Source organism: Gavialis gangeticus, unplaced genomic scaffold (genome assembly GCF_001723915.1).
Source record: "Gavialis gangeticus isolate Ggan-Ray unplaced genomic scaffold, GavGan_comp1, whole genome shotgun sequence".
Lineage (NCBI taxonomy): Eukaryota > Metazoa > Chordata > Crocodylia > Gavialidae > Gavialis > Gavialis gangeticus.
In genome coordinates this window covers 204,428,541-204,446,151 of record NW_017729032.1, presented here as the reverse complement: position 1 = coordinate 204,446,151, position 17,611 = coordinate 204,428,541, and the positions used below count along the sequence as shown (strand labels likewise).

Below are 17,611 nucleotides of genomic sequence, written 5' to 3'. Positions count from 1 at the left end.
GGCAAGGACCAGGAGGGAGGAGAGAGATAAAGGGGGCAGGTAGATACACAGAAAAGAACCCCAAACTTGTCACCATGGGATAAGAGTGTGGCAGCAGTGGCAGTGGTAACTGGGAGTTGCCACATCTGCTGTGTGTGGCAGCTGGTCTAGGTACCTGGCCACATTGTCACACCTCTGTGCTAAGGGCTCTGTAGGTGAAGCTCCAGCAGAATACATGAGTCATAGATATTTAGCAGCTTTGGATATCAGATCATGAAGTTCCCAACAGTTATGAGGACTTTGCAAGTCTCCTTCATAGCTTGGCTCAAACATGGTTGGAAAATACTGAAGCATGTAACAAGGCTAAAGCATTTTTTTTTCTAATAAACTTTTTTCCAGTTATTTACAATGCTCAAACTTTTTTCTTCAGGGTAATTTTGCTTTGAAAGATCTCTGCTCTGTCCTGGGTAAGTTTTTTTTTCTTTTTTTAATGGTTCAATCATTTGTCATAAAAAGCAGTAGAAAAGTTATAATTCTGCCATTACTGAACAGTTGTGATTTGTTTCTGTTTTATTTAAATAGTCTGAGCCAACTCCAAGCTCATACCTACATCCCCACAAGGCATTAGAACCTTAGTATTTGGTATGTTTTGAATCCTTAAAAATCAGGCATTTTAATTCTGTCAAGTTAAAATGGTTTAAACACAGTACATGGCTTATAAAGTATTTTTCAGTTCTGCAACATATCCACTACCCTTGTTATTTCAACGCTCAATTCAATGATGCATTTGACGGTGGAGCAGGGTTTAAATTTCTTTCTCTATATGTAGATCATCTTTGTTTTGCTAAAAGTGAAATATTCAAATTTCTTCCACTGCTTAATTAAAAATTATAATACTACCTTGTATATTTAATCCAAGGTGGTCTATGCCCAAAACAAAAGTTTCTCCAGCCTTCCCTCCTTTTCTTGATCTGAGCATGCAGGATTCACCTCCACATTCATGCTCCAAGCATAAATGAATGTGGTAAAGTGCTACAGTAACAAAGCCAACCCCTGATCTTCCAAATCTTTACACCCCCTTCCTGGCCTTGGTTTGCTATCTCACACTGTATAGTACTTCTATGCACACACTGTGATCCTCTTCCTCTAATTAGAGCACCCAAATCTGCCTGAGGCTCATGACCTAGGATATTTCCTCTGGGCAAGAAGAAGAAATCTGATTAGAGAAATGTTTTACTGTTTTATAAGGTTGAAGCAGAATGGCTTCTTTGATCAATGATCCAGTAAACCAGTGGCTCTCAACCTTTTCAGTCACAGCACCCCAACACCACTTATTTGATTATGGCAGTACCCTGGTTGAGAACCACTGTTGGTGCTGCTTCAACTTAACTCAGGTGCTTCTACCTCCCCAGGTACCTGCTGTTCAGCCATCCTGGGAAGGGCTGTGACGTGTGCACACTCCTCTTGCATTAAGGTTCTTTGATAATCCTAAAGCAAAAACAGAGCTGGCTTGGTCTGTAGCCTTTCCTGGTCCCCACCCAGGAAGCAGAGGTGTATGGGTAGAGTTGTGAGGGGTGATGGTCTGGACCAGGAAGGACTACAGCCCAAGCCAGTTTTCTTTTGCTTTAGGTTTATCAGACAGGCCTCGTGCAGCAGGAAGGCACACAGGCTTTAGCCCTGCATACAGGACAGTTTTATATGACCACAGCAGTGCCCATATCACAATACCCTGGAGTGGGTCTTGTGGCAACCTGGTTGAGAACCACTGCATTAAACCCTGCCCTAGGCTGCTGACTATGCTTTATAGCAGTGGGGGGCCAACTGTTTTTGGGGGTTTTTTAAATTTGTTTTTAAACAGGGGACACACAAATTAGGCCCACATCCTCCCTGAGTTCCACTCCAAACCCCTCTGCCAACCCAACTGCTGCTCTGCTTTCTACTCCCTGCCCTGTGCTCCCTGACCTATCAGCTGCTATGCTCCCTGCCCCCTACATGATCTGCCATGTCATACATGCTGGAGGTTTGGTCACCCCTACTTTAGACAGCACCCTCACTGAAAAGCTGAGGGAAAGTAAACTGTCAGGAACAAGAAAACATAGTAGTTCTTAAACATTTGTGGTGTTCCAGATTTCAATGGCTTTCTTTTGGTTTCAAGAGGAGCTAGATAGGACAAAAGAGAAATGAACAGGTACATATATAAAAATCAAGAGAGTTTAATATGCAGAAATGTAAATGATAAAATTATACCTCATCTTAAAAAAACCCTCTTTCCTTATAGATTTCACTGCATAGCATGAAGTTCCTGTAAAGAATGCTCCCTACTTCCAGTACAGGTATATTTGAAGACTAAAATTCTGTCCTACAGTATTAGCTAAAAACAGGTAAGAAGAGGAACTGGGGGGAGGAGGAAGAAAAACAAAAACTAGAGAACAAGGCAAGATGGAAGAGAATAAATGGAAAAAAAAACAAAGGAAGAGCTACAGTAATAGAAAAAGAAATAGAGAAAAAGGTATTGTATACTAATAAACAGTTTCTAATTGGTCAGACAATAACTGCTTAACAGGTGTTTCAGACATTAGGAACTTTTGTCTGTATGTGTATCATACATAGAGGAGAAAGGAAGGGCTCTAAACATCCATACTGCCAATTTTTCCTGTCTTTTCTCCGTCTTCCTTATCCCTTCCTTTGCTTTCCCTGCATCCCTTATAATGTAGTACTTTAGTTAGGATTATAAACTTAGATCATTGCACAATCCACTAAATTAGTCTGGTGAAGGAGTTCAGTGCCCACCTGAAGCTTTAATTCTCTCTGGAACCCTCCAAACCTTCCTATTACCTCTGAGTATCAAGATTTGCTAGAATACTGCAGACAAGAATATTTGTATTTCCAAAGTTGGCACTGTACTACCAATGCAAACCTAACAAATTCCTTGCCATTTTTAATGCAATGAATTTTGCAATAATTGCTAAACAGAACTTAATGTGTTTCAACCTACCTTTAAACTAGACTCATAGTCTGTATTCACTTTGAACAAAAGCCCAAGTCGCAAATGAATTTCCTTGGCTCGACAAAAGCTGGGATCAACATAAAGCGCCTCCTGAAATGCTTTAATTGCCCTGAAAAATAAACACATTAAAAAATTTCAATATTTACTGCAATGTTACTCTTTAATCAGTGTGGTTATATCACAGTAAAATATGCAATCAGAATATTTTGTTAGAGATGAACACATCATGATCAGGTATTTGGAATATGATAACTTCCCATTTCTGTGGAATCAGTTTTCATTATGTGCGTTAAAATCTGTACTACTAACCATCCCAGCAGTCCACATATCTCTTATAGAAGGTCATCCTCTTCCACTCATTAGGATAAATTAAATTATTTACTGCCTATATTAATGCATCTCATTACCAGATACACTTATTACCAGATCTACAGCCAACTGCTTGCACTGCTCCTGTTACCCACTGATTACCAGGGACTCAAGGTTGTGTGCACCATGGAAAAATGCATATTTCCTCCTTTAAAGCAGAAAAATGTGGGAAACTGCAGGTTTCCCTTTGCAGGCTGAAACTGTGCCAGCCTGCAAGGGGCTGCTGGAGCTGGAGAGAATGGGATACAGGGAGCACCACGTGCACTTGTGCACACACAGATGTACATGGAAATCAGGCAGTGTGGTAGAAAGCAGCTCCCTGCAGGTAAGCCAGTGGGGGGGAGGGCAGGGGACCACAGACAATGTGTGTGTGGGGATGCACATGCCCCCCCTAAATTTCTGCACCCACAGTGGGGTGCAGGGATGCAGCTGGGCAAGAGCTGCCTCTAACACAGCGGACAGGACCTGGTGTGGAAGGAAACACTGCACCACCATGGCTGCCAAGGTAAGGCACCTCCTGCACACCCAGCAGCTGTGGGCTACCTCACCTTGGTAACCAGGGTGGTGCAGTACTCCCTACTGTACTGGGTCCTGCCTGTTGGACGAAAGGTGGTACCTGCTTGGAGCTGGTCTGGCTCAGATGCAGCTCTGGGCTGCACCTTCTGTGGGTGCAGAAATCTGGGGGGCATGTGCCCCATGTATTGCCTGTGCCACCACTGTCCCCTGACCTGTCACCACTCCCCAAAACCTGCTTCCCCATATACCCACACTGTTCCCCACACACCTTTTCTTTTGCTCATATACCGGTGGGCTGGGGGCAAGGGACAGAGGGTTGGGAGTGAGGGGCACCAGCAGGGCTGGTGTGGGGGGGGGGGAGAGGTTGGGGGCTGTGGCTTGGGAGTGAGGGGCACCAGCAGGGCTGGTGTGGGGGGGGGGGAGAGGTTGGGGGCTGTGGCTTGGGAGTGAGGGGCACCAGCAGGGCTGGTGTGGGGGGGGGGGAGAGGTTGGGGGCTGTGGCTTGGGAGTGAGGGGCAACGGCATGTGCAGGGCACTAGCGTGTCAAAACTGCTCAGCACTGGGGGTGGGGCCCAGCTGGACCTGTATCCTAGGTTCTGATTTTCCATAATAAAATAACCAAAATTCAATGCCAAAATATATCAGTATTTAGAATTTATGAGTTGTTACACATGTTGTAACCGGTTGCAAAACCACTGGGGCAGCCGAGACACCTTTCAGTAGGACTGCAGCTCCTGTCTGGCTGAAACTCTATGGCCTCTCTCTCTATAGTTTGCTTACCTGCCATGGCTTGATCTTACTGTTAAAAGGAGTGAGGGAGGCTACCAACAAGCCTCAGCGAGCCTCAATCCTAACAGTTCCCTTCTGACTTGACAAGGCCCCTATAGGGCACCTGTAGCCTTAGGGGCAATTTGCATGGCACTTTCTCCCCTACACTACGCTCCAAGCTCATTGTTCCTTCAGTTAGGGCCTCAGCCTCCCCACCTTTACCCTCAATAGGCCTTTTAGCCTAGGCCTGCTGCTTCAGACCTGGCTTTGAGGCACTAGCAACCATCTACCACCTCCAGTCTCTGGGCCCTTGCCTCTGTCTGCCAGGCTCTTGAAGCGCTATGGCTGCACTCCTGTAGCACCAGGCCCTTGGCCCCTATCTCCTGTAGTCTCCAGGCATTAATTAGAGAGTGAGTGTCTTGTATATCAGCATCCCCATGCTGAAAAATGGCGGTGGGGGCACTTTAAGTAAAGCTCATTGAACAAACTTTAGTTAAAGCACCTCTATTGCCATTTTTCAGCAAGGGGATGCTAAAACATGGGACACTGGAGTCTGCTGGAGCACAGTAATTACCACGCTTCAGTAGACTTGATTAATTGATTAATGTAATTACATTAACTCAATTAATGCAATTACAGAATGTCAGAGCAGCATCATTGCACATGTATAGGCATCCAATTTTATTATAATGATTGAGGCAATGGTAGGCTTCCAAATTGCTTTCAAATTATAAATCAATAAAAGTGTGTTTAATTGATACCAATATATATTGTAGTGTTTCATTTTAATAGTGAAAAAAATGCAGATTTTGGGGGTGTTAGAGAATTTGTGATTTTTATAGAGAGAAAACCAGGATCCCTGCTCTTTACACTACCTGGGAGTAGCAATGGCAGTGAAGAGTGGGAGGACATGATTATCCATGATTCTTTCAGTTGCCCCATTCACCCGCACTTAAAGATGTCTCTCTTCTTCCTGCCAGCTACTCAGCTGCCGCCCAAATGTGCCTCACTTTTTGCAACAGCTTCACCCTGAAAGCTGCCCAGCTATATACTCTGTAATTTCCCCCATCACAACCACCTACTGTTCAGAATGCGGGTGAAAAACATTTTTACCACTAATTTAACCCTGCATTGGAGCTATATGAATGATAAATAAAACGTATTAATTATTTATATTAAAAATAATAACATGCATTTAGTTATTAACTCCCACATAATTGCACATTCACCTTTTTTTTAAAGCATCATCATCCAAACAGGTAGGCCAAAATGTTGACTTGCTAGTCAACTTACATGTCATGTTTCTACTACGAACTTTTTCAACACAAGAGATATTATCTTCTTCCAATTTCCATTTATTTTGGTTAGCATATTTGACTTTGTATATTAATTCATATTATATATTTTATGATCTTACATTTGGGATTCATTTACCTATTTTTATCTTTCCTGAAGGTGTGCCTAGGCCTATCCCAGTTCTATGTGCTTATGTAACTGAGGCAATATAGTGCCTAAGCTTATATACAACTTCATAAACTTCTAAAAAAAATTAATCCTAATTAATTTGCTTAGTCTTAGAATGAGGCAGTCCATGCTCTTACCCAAGTTAAGTTAGCAATTATTACAGACATCTAAATTTCTGACAATAAGCTAAACCACAACAATTGCACTTTATGTCTGATCTAAGGAAATTTTATTCAATACACAATTTGATGCTTAGTACACGAGTTAAACCACAGCATAAAGATTAGGTTGTAATTACAGTTTGAAAATTTTTATATACATAAATTACAAAAAAACTAAGATTCCTACTTAAGAGAAAAAACACTTTACAAAAAGGTAAAAGATGACAACTAATGCAAAGCCAGAAAAGTAAACATATATCACATTTAACACTGAGGTCCCACTGGTTGGGGGGAATCTATTGGCTTAAGCAGGATGTAATTATAGCCAAATGCATCATATGAACCACAGCTTATCCCTTTGCACAGTTTAAGTCCTATTTAAACACTGTATCAAGTTAAACTGACTGTTCGAAATAGCATAATCTAGAATAATTTTCTAATTAAGACAGGCCTAAGTTGGATTCAGAGACAGGAGGCATGTCTATATGAGATGCTATGTTGCCATAGCAACGCATTACAGCGATGTAGCGTCAGTGGGCAAAAACCATGACGTTACATCGTCATAGCAATGTGCTCCCTTGCTATAGTGCATTGCTACAGCAACGTAGTTGCTAAAAATAACTGTGCGCCGCTGGCACAGCATAGTAACAATGGCGCCGTAAGGGCACATGTAGATGTGTCTGGAGGTAGAAAAGAATTCGTGTCTCAGTCCCAGGCCTCATAGGAACTAAAGGTGGGCTTTAAATCAAGTGGGTGGGAAAAATCCTTTTAACAACTATGTTTGTCATGTAAGATCATGTGAGCCAATTATGTTGTAGACCAGGTATGAAATTTCTAGTACCCGAATTTTACTCTAAATTCTAATTGTATTTGACTACCAATGAAACTATTCACGGGAAGGAGGAAAAGAGTGGGTGAGTTGCTTCTCTCCCCACTTGTGTCTTGTTTAATCAACTGAGCTAAATAGAGGTGGACATAACAGGGAAACAGGTGCCATGACCAGCACCGTTATAGGAAGAGAGAGAAGCAGCAGGGTAAAGAAGCTACAGTAATTCCTGACCCAACTAAAGAATATGAAGGATAAAAACAAGATGTAAAGACTGGCCAGCGTGTTTTCTTAAGCGGAGGCTATGCAAGCCCTTCCTTTTCTTCTTTCCTTGCACTGCACAAAAACCTTCCTGTAACTATACAAGCAGAGAGGACTCAAGAATCCTGTTCACAGATGTTTTCATGAGGGAAAGTGTGTGTTGTGGGAAAAAGCTGAGGTGATAGGGGGTAGAAAGCATCCTTTACCAAGTTTAGAAAGCCCGCCTAGGAAAAATGTCTGAAGATTTTTTTTTAAATGTATTTAAAATTTTAAAAGGAGCTGCCAAAGGCTAAAAGTGGATTTTTTTTTTTTTTTTTTTTAAAAGAAACATACTTTTTTGTTACTTCAAAACCAAACTGCTTTATTGTTAATGGGAAAATTTTCTTTTCAATTTATTCATAAAATTATTGATACTGATATATAGAAAACAATTTTCCTCAACTAAACTTAGGATCCCAGGCCCATATTTTGACAGCTTAGGGATGGGGGTCCTTTACGATACTTGAGTTGAACTAAGGAATTCAAGTGCCTTTCAGGTCAAACAGCAAATCCTGATGGATTAGCATAATTGGGCAAAGAATTTCAACTTTCGTGAGTACGTAAAGTTGAGTAAGTCAAAAGACAGTTCTGGTTATAAATACAGAAAAAACTGTTTAATTATCAAATTTGTTTAAGTTTGTGTTGTTCTCACATTAGAAATGTCAGTGAGGTCCTAGACTTGTCTTTCAGCGTAGATGAGCATTTTAGGTGGGAAATTTCATCTAACTGATTTCACAGGCATCAAGAGCCTGTAACTGCCTTAACTAAGGCCTTCCATTTCTTCTCATCATATGCAATCTCCTGTCTTGTTACTTCTTTGCCTATCCTTTCTAAATCAGTTTTTATATTATCTTCCTATCACAGCATGTGCCCAACATATGCCATTTATTTATTTTATAGTCATGTTCAGTGTTGGCTGCATTTAATCAACAATATAGTTGGTTTCCATTACTGAACACACGTTATTTTGGCAGCAGTTTAATGACAGACAATGTATTTAATGAAGTTTGGAGGGGTGCAGGGGGATGGACACCCACCTCATATTGTATTCAAGTAAATATGATATTCAATTGCTTTTTAAAATGGGAAACCAATATATCTCTCTATATAAAATGTTAAATTATATACAGTAAATGACTGTATATACAAAACCATGAATGATGGTATTTTTTTGTATTGCGTGTTACTTATAAACACTCATTCTTAGACAAACAGCATACTATTCAACAGCAACACGTTTCATGGCATCAAATGAAAAGTGATCTAGTCATACCAGTATGAACATTCAGTATTTATTTAGCAGTAAAAAATCATCCATCAATACACCAAATCAATTTCTGATACCCATTCAGGACTGCAGCCAAATGGAAATGGGTCACAAAAGACCTGGGGCAGTCAGAAAATGTACTGTGACCAAGCAATGGAAGATTAGTTACTAAATGATAACTTGACAATCTACGTCAAATATACAGAAGCCTCCGCTTAAACAAACAGCTTCAAGAAACAAATGCTTCCCTAAGAGATGAGGCTCATCATTGTCTTTATCTGAGCTTTCCCATGCTGATCTTCATTAGTATAGATTTCATTCTCCTCTGTAAAAGCCTTCAGAGTGGGAAAATATCTGTCCAAATGATAGAATGAAGGGTGAAGGGCTCCTACCTCATATAATAACTTCAGTAAATATGAACTGCCCCACGAACAGGAACAGAAGTCTACACAGATACCAGCAGCCAAAAATCTGATTCTGTTTTTGCAGAGCAAAAGCACAGTAACTCAAAAAAACATGATGCAATTTCTTCTTTCTAGCCCAATACTTCCTTTCCAAGTGCACTCACTGTCTTTCTGTCTATGTCATCTGAACAAGATGACCTATGAAGATTAACCTGGAAAAGACACTAGCTATTGGCCAACCTATCAAGAGTTGACAAAAGATTAAACAGCTACCAAATTCACAAATCCAAATTGTGATATAATCTACATCTAATGCAGGAAAATGAGCTTTAAATTTGTCAAGACCAAAAATTAAAATTACTTTGAATCATGCACTGGTACCAATTTAACTACCCAAAAGCTAATACCACTAAAATTAAAAGATATTGAAAAGATCATCTTCATAGTGCAATATTTAAACAATTAATGGTTTTGAGATGCAGGTGTCAACAAGGTGGGAAGGGAAGTTGGAGCTATATAAGAATCCCTTATCTATTTCCTCTGTGACCACCCATCATAACATTAATTAGCAGGAAGATATTTAGGACAAGCTGTACTGGAACTATCCATTATTATGCATATAAACAAAATTAGCAGGGTGGATCTGATTTAAATCAAACTGATTTAAATCATGATTTAAAATCACAAGTCAGGAAGCCTCAATTTAGTCACTATTCTCTACAAAAAGTACATTCTTTCTTGCTTGCTATAACCTTCATTAAAATATTTCTAAACAGGGTCTTTTTAATGGCTGGGCAAGCCCACTGCCATAATAGGTTTTCCCTTCTACAATACCATTCCCTGACTACTTCTCAAGTCAATGGAGAGGCTATCCTCAGAAACTTATCCCTCAGGATTTGTGGAATATTCAACTCAAAATGTTTCTCTTTTGTTTCTACTGCCCCTCCCTCCTTGCATTTATCTCCAGACTCCTTGCCACAATCCACTCCACCCCCAACAATCCTCTATTCATTTAACTTCTTGAAACATTGCACTTTTAGAAAGAGGCAAGAAAGGGCTAGACTCTGTAAAAAAAAAACTTGCAGAGAGACAAGAAAACTGACGGGTGGGTAATCAGGTCTGTTCTCTCTCATCTCCATATACTGCTGGTAACAAGGATGTTATCTCTGGACACACAAATCCAGAGTTTGACAACTGAAACTAAGCATCAAAGAAATCTTCTAGACTGACCACTGAGTCCCACTGGGTAGCATTTTTAAAAAAAATCTTTTCTAATCTGTAGAGGAGCTTCTGGGAACCTCGTAAGATTGGGTCCCTAATACAGTCCATGGCCTCTTGTGACCTATTTATAAAACTTTTCTGAAAAGGTTACATGAATATATTGTCTCAAATAGTATATAATTAGAAATTATAATCAATATTGCACAACAATATTTTTGAGTTCAAACATATGTTAAATTAAAACTATCTTTATATATGTTTATTTTTTCAAAAAAATCTTAGTTTTTTTAAAGATTAAATAAAAAAATCTGATTATTTAAAAAAAAAAAATCACTAATTTATCTGCCCTGAAAGTTAGTGAATATACTACTGAAGCCTATTCATTGCAGTGTCATGAAAAAAAAAAGAAACTTTTTTAGTATTTCAGATTTCTCTGCTCACCATACCATACCGGTTGAAGTAGGTTTTTTAATTTACTTTACTAAGATCTTGTCCTTTTTTCCATCTAGAAAGAATCAGATTTACTTTGTAATTGTAATACTGGGCTCCCCACTTCAAGAGGGATGTGCGCAGCCTGGAGAGGGGTCAGAGGAGGGCCATCCGCTTGGTGAGAGGGCAGGACAGGCCCTCTCTATGAGGAGAGACAAAGGGACCTGAACCTGTTCAGCCTCGTGAGAGGAGGCTGAGGGGGGACCTGGTGGCTGCCTACAAACTCATCAGGGGAGATCAACAGCAAATAGGTAGAGCCCTTTTCTCTCCAGCACCACCTGGGGTGACAAGGAACAATGGTAATAAGCTGATGGAGAACAGGTTTAGGTTAGAGATCAGAAGGCCATTTTTTACAGTTAGGGTGGCCAAAATCTGGAACCAACTTCCCAGGGAGGTGGTCCTCACCCCTACCTTGGGCAAATTCAAGAGGAGGTTGGATGATCACCTGTCTGGGGTCTTGTGAACCCAGCATTCATTCCTGCCTGTGGCAGAGGGTCAGGCTAGATCAGGGGTGTCCAACCTTTTTGAAGGTGGGGCCGGATCACGAACTTTTTATCACCCAGTGGGCCGGTGAGCCATATTCAAAGACCTCACAGGAAGTAGTACCACATCAGGAAATGATGTCACGTGACCTTTGACACCAATGAAGTTGCAGGAAAGTGACAATGAAATGCGTCTGGAAATGTGGTTTAAAATCCAAAATAAAAACAATATAAATGCAAGAATGAAATAATACCAAACACTTGACTAAAATGTGAGCTCTCCTCACTGCCACACACGTCAGCATGCATGCATGTGTGTATGTGCACGTGTGTGTGCATACGTACCCTCCCTTTTATCTCTTCATCCTGGATGTCCCTGTCTGAGGGACAAATGCAGCCTCTGGGCTGGGTTCCTGCAACCGCGCACCCCACAGCCCCAGCCTGACCCCCAGGCACCCCCAGCTTTGTGCGGGAACTTACCCCGTACCTCCGTCCACCCCGGCCCCAAGGCACCCCCAGCTCTGCATGGGAACTTACCCCGTGCCTCTGTCCACCCTGGCCCGGCCCCGAAGCGCCCCCAGCTCCAAGCAGGAACTTACCCCATGCCTCCGCCCTGGCCCAGCTCAGCCCCAAGGTGCCCCCAGCTCCAAGCGGGAACTTACCCCATGCCTCCACCCTGGCCCAGCTCAGCCCCAAGGTGCCCCCAGCTCCGCGTGGGAACCTACCTCATGCCTCCGTCCACCACACAGCGGGCAGGGCGCGGGCCATGCTGCAGCTCCCCCGGCCATGTGCCAGGAGCAAAGGGTGGAGCCAGAGAACAAGCTACACATGCTGTCTCCAGCTAGTCTAATCAGGCGTGGCTGGGGCAGCCCCGTGCCATGCAGCCCTCAGGGCAGCAGCGGAAGGACACGGCTCACTGATGAGCCTGGCCCCGTAGGGGTAAGCAGCTCCCCGCCCCTCACTGCCAGCCGGGGCCTGCAGGCCAGCCCTGCCCGCCTCGTCGCTGCCCTGGCTCTGCGGTGGCAGCGCCTCAGGCCAGATAAAATGGCTTGGAGGGCCACATGTTGGACAAATCTGGGCTAGATGATTTATTCAGGTCCCTCTTGACCCTAGCTACTATGAAACTATGAATAACCATATTTACTTTGTAAGTGTCTTCATAGCTTAGGCTGTTCATGCTATTGTTAAACAGAATTTCTTCACAAGCCCACACTCAGTATAAGCTTTGAATTCCTCATTTTATACACTTGGAGCTGTATTTTCTACAAGTTTCCCTTGTGCAAAGGCAGCACAACTTTCCCTGCTTATTTGAGCAAGTTACAGAACAAGGCAGAAAGAAAAAATGTTACCTGGAAATCTCTATCATATTGTTAAAAGTAACTATTTCTTAGCTGATGGTGACACAGCTTCTGTACAAAGTGGAGCTCCCTTTCTCTGCCATCCTTTTTCAGAAAGATCATTACTAAAAATAGATTTCCATATTTGTCTTAATTTTCTTTTCTATTCCCAGCCCTACATTTCTTTTTGCTTAAGGCAATTTTGGTTCAGACAGCAAAGAGAAATGACAGAGAAAAGCTAACAGATAAAACAGAGAAAAAAAATAGCAGCAAAAGAACAAAAAAAGGTCAACAAAGTAGCCAATAATAACCAGACTCAAAGCAAACTCCCTCTGGCCTCTGGTTTTGCACTGTTTTTGCCACTCCCTTTCAGGACTCCGGCAGAAAAATACAAGATGCCTGGCCACCTTATCCATCACTCTCCCCCCTCAATCAAGGGGGTAATTATTAAACTTTGGTTCCAACCATAGCGACTGAAAAAAAATGGTAATAAATATTGCAGCAAGGGGGAGAGATGAGAAACCTGTTGTCAATGTGAAGACTTGACACCAAAGAACTAAACAACAACTGCTAACTCTTAGAAGGTCCCCCAAGGAATCAAAACCTGCACTGAAGAGCTCTTTCTGGCTCAGGACCTGCACAGGCCAATCAGAGGTAATGCTCTCCTAGACCTGGTCCTGGCCAAAGGAAAGGACCTGCTGACTGATTTAAAATACAGAGGGTAGCTTGGGTGACAGCAACCATGAAACCATTGCGTTCACCATCTGTCAGTTAGAATACAAGGAAGTCGAGGGAAAAGGGACTTAACAGTGGGGGTCTACTGCAGACCACCCAACCAAGGGGAAGAGCTAGACCGGAAATTCTTAAGTCAGCTCACAGAGGTAGTTAGGTCAAAAGATGTCATCATGGGTTACCTGAGCTTTCCAGACATCTGCTGGGAAGAAGAGTCAGCCAGGTCTGACTGCTCACGTAGGTTCCTAACCAAAATACAGGACCTCCATCTAACCCAGGAGGTGCACAGCCCCATCAGGAGAGATGCCTTGTTGGACCTGGTGCTTGCCACAGGTGACGACCTGGTGAGGGGGCTGTGGGTGCTCGATCACCTGGGCGACAGTGATCATCGCCTGCTGGAATTCACCATCCAATGCAAGGTGGCAAAGGCCTACAAAGCAAGGCAGCAGCCCTGGACTTCAGGAAGGCGGACTTCAATGACGTAAGGAGAATAGTCGGGGAAGCACTGAGGTCCCAGAGGAGAGGGGAGTCGGGAGTCCACGAAGAGTGGTTGCTCCTTAAAGAGACAATCCTCCAACCCCAAAGGGAGGTAATCCCAACACAGATCAAAGGGAGCAAGAGGGCGCAAAAGTCCCCATGGCTCTCCAAAATCATCCGAGAAAGTGTCCTAGCTAAAACTGAGGCATACTCCCAATGGAAGGGAAGACTATACCTCGGTTGCACGGGGCTGCAGGAGGGTGGTCAGGAAGGCCAAGGTGGAGATGGAACTGGGACTAGCGACCTGGATCGAGGACAAGTCGTCCTTTTTTAAATACATAGGGGCAAAAAGAAGGTACCGGGTAACGTGGGGCCCCTGCAAGACACGCTAGGAAATTTGGTCGTCACACCAGATGACAAAGCTAACCTATTTAACAATTTCTTTGCCTCCAATTTCCTGAGCAGGGACCAGATCAACCCCCCCACCAGGACCCCCTCAGGTCCCAGGGGAAGCGCACCCAGCCCGGGGTCACTGAGGATCTAGTCAGGGAACTTCTGGAGGGATTGGACATATTTAAATCAGCTGGTCCTGACTATCTCCACCACATAGTGCTGAGGGAATTAGCAGAGGTCATTACGGGACTCCTGGCACGGCTGTAAGAACACTCATGGTGCTCTGGTGTGGTGCCAGAGGACTGGAAGAGGGCCAACGTGGTTCCCATTTTCAAAAAAAGGAGGAAGAAGGACCCAGGAAACTATAGGCCAGTTAGTCTTACCTCAATCCTGGGTAAGCTTTTTGAGAGAATTATCCTGGCACATGTCCACGAGAGGCCAGCGGGGGAGGTTATGCTTAGGGGCAACCAACACAGGTTCATTAGAGGCAGGTCCTGTCAGATCAACCTGGTGGCCTTCTATGACCAGGTCACAAAATCTTTAGACACAGGGGTAGCAGCGGACATAGTCTTTCTGGACTTTAGGAAGGCCTTCGACATCGTCTCTCACCCCATTCTCATTAAAAACTAGGGGACTGTGGTGTCCACACCTACACAGTCAAATAGGTCGCCAACTGGCTGGAGGGCCACACCTTGAGAGTGGTGGTGGGCAAGTCATTTTCGACCTGTAGGAATGTGGGCAGTGTGGTCCCCCAGGGCTTGGTCCTCGGGCCCACACTGTTCAACATCTTCATCAGTGACTTGGACAAGGGGGTAAAAAGCACTCTGGTCAAATTTGCTGATGACACTAAGATGTAGGGGGATATGTGCATGCTAGAACGGAGGAATAAGCTGCTATCAGACCTAGATAGGTTACAGGGGTGGGCGGATAAGAACAGGATGGGTTTCAACAGTGACAAGTGCAAAGTGATGCACCTGGGGAGGAAGAACCAGCAGCAGACCCACATGCTGGGGAACTCCCTTCTCGTCAGTGCAGAGGCAGAAAAGGATCTTGGAATCACTACTGATGCCAAAATGGACATGGGCCGGCAGTGTGGGGATACAGTCAGGAAGACCAACCATACTTTGTCATGCATCCACAGATGCATCTTGAACAGGTCCAAGGAGGTGATCCTCCCCCTCTATGCGACACTTGCCAGACTGCAGTTGGAGTACTGCGTCCAGTTCTGGGCGCCGCACTTCAAGAGGGATGTGGACAAGGAGAGGGTCCAGAGGAGGGCCACTTACATGATCAGGGGGCAGCAGGGCAGGCCCTACAAGGAGAGGCTAAGGGACCTGAACCTGTTCAGCCTCCACAAGAGAAGGCTGAGGGGGGATCTAGTGGCCTTTTACATACTAGTCAGAGGAGACTAGCAGGCATTGGGGGAGTCCCTGTTACCCCGAGCACTACCAGCAGTGACTAGAAATAATGGTCACAAGCTGGCAGAGGGTAGATTTAGACTAGACATCAGGAAGTGCTACTTCACTGTCAGGGCAGCTAGGATCTGGAACCAACTTCCAAGTGAAGTGGTGCTGGCTCCTGGCCTGGGGGTCTTTAAGAGGAGGCTACATGAATACCTTGTTGGGGTTGTTTCACCCCAGTACTTTTTCCAGCCATGGTAGGGGGTCGGACTTGATGATCTGCTCCAGTCCCTTCTGACCCTACCCAACTATGAAACAAGGCAGACAAATCTGATAGCCGGGTTGCAGTCTTATACTTCAAAGGCAAAAGGTGTCCATGAAGAGTGGTCGTTCCTTAAGGACATGATCCTTGAAGCACAAAGGAAGTCCATTTGCATACAAAGAAAAGGTAGCAGAAGGGCTGGGAAGCCCTCTTGGCTAAACAAGGAAATCAAATCCCTCTTAATAAAGAAGTAAGAGGCGTACAAACAGTGGAAGCTAGGGACAGGCCCCAAGGCAGACTATACAACAGCAGCCCACACTTACAGGGAACAAATTAGGAAGGCCAAGGCGGCAACTGAACTTAGATTAGCAATGGGAATCAAGGACAACAAGAAGTCCTTCTTTAGTTATGTAGGGAACAGGAAGAAAACAAATGGGAGTGTGGGGCCATTGCTCAATAACTCAGGACAGCTGGTTACCAACACTCAGGAGAAAAATGAACTCCTGAATGACTACTTTGCCTTGATATTTCACTGGGCCAAGGGGAGAGAAAAAAAAATCACACCAGATAAGGTACAGAAAGAACATGGCAGGAATGACTGCCTTCCTACTGTTGCTGTAGAACTGGTGTGTGATCAATTAAAGAAATCAGACATCTACAAGTCAGCAGGACCAGATGAACTCTATCCGAGAGTGCTGAAGGAGCTAGCTCAAGTCATTGCGAAGCTCTTGGCAAAACTATTCCAAAACTCGTGGCACTCCAGAGAGGTCCCCGAGGACTCGAAGAGAAGAGAGGACCCAGGTAACTATAGGCCAATTAGCCTAACTTCTATCTCAGGGAAAATCCTGGAAAAATTCATTTAGGAGTCTATGTGCGAGAGGCTTCCAGAAGGTAGGATTCTGAATGACAACCAGCATGGGCTTCACTGAGGGCAGGTCTTGTCTTACCAACCTCCTCTCCTTTTATGATCAGGAAACTCACCACCTGGATAAGAGAAAGGAGGTTGCATTATATACCTTAACTTCCAAAAATCCTTTGGTCAGGTATTCTACTATGTTCTCATAAGAAAATTGAAGGATTGTGGGCTTACGTACAAGACAGTTAGATGGGTACGAAGCTGGCTGCGAGGTAGGACCCAGACAGTCCTAATGAATGGATCTGTGTCGTCCTGGTGAGAAGTGACCAGTGGTGTCCGACAGGGTCAGTGCTTGGACCAGTACTTTTCAACATCTCTATCAATTTTTTGGATGTGGGGATGAAGAGCTCACTGGTCAAATTCGCAGATGACACCAAGTTATGGGGAAGTGTGGTCATGCTTGAAGACAGGCAACAGATACAGGCAGATCTACACAGGCTAGCAAGCTGGGCCAGTCAAAACCAGATGAAGTTCAACATCAAGAAATGTAAGTTGCTCCACCTAGGGATGAACAATCCCCAACATACCAGAGGTTTGGTGGCGCCAAACTGACGAGCACCACGAACAAAATGAACCTGCAGGTAATAAAAGACCACAATATGAATATGAGTCAGCAGTGCAATGCTGCTTCCAGCAGGGCAAATAATACTCTGGCATGCATCAATCAGTGCATCTCCTGCAAAACCAAGGAAGTTATTCTTCTGCTCAACTTGGCATTGGTAAAACCCCAACTGGAGAACCGTGTGGAGTTCTGGGCACCGCATTTTAACAAGCACATGGTAAAACTTGAGAAAGTGCAGAAGGGCCACCTGTATGATTAGATACTTGCATGGCAAACCAT

At 43.8% G+C, this 17,611-nt stretch overlaps 1 protein-coding gene across 4 annotated transcripts in view; it reads right to left on the bottom strand.

Moving 5' to 3' along the window:
• The window catches only part of KDM6A (lysine demethylase 6A), a 305,237-nt gene that overhangs the window by 121,939 nt on the left and 165,687 nt on the right, over nt 1–17,611 (bottom strand). For all 4 annotated transcript variants that reach the window (XM_019524155.1, XM_019524154.1, XM_019524156.1 and 1 more), the window contains exon 6: nt 2,975–3,095. In XM_019524155.1, coding sequence (XP_019379700.1) covers nt 2,975–3,095 — 121 coding nt within the window. The remainder of the gene's footprint in view (nt 1–2,974; nt 3,096–17,611) is intronic.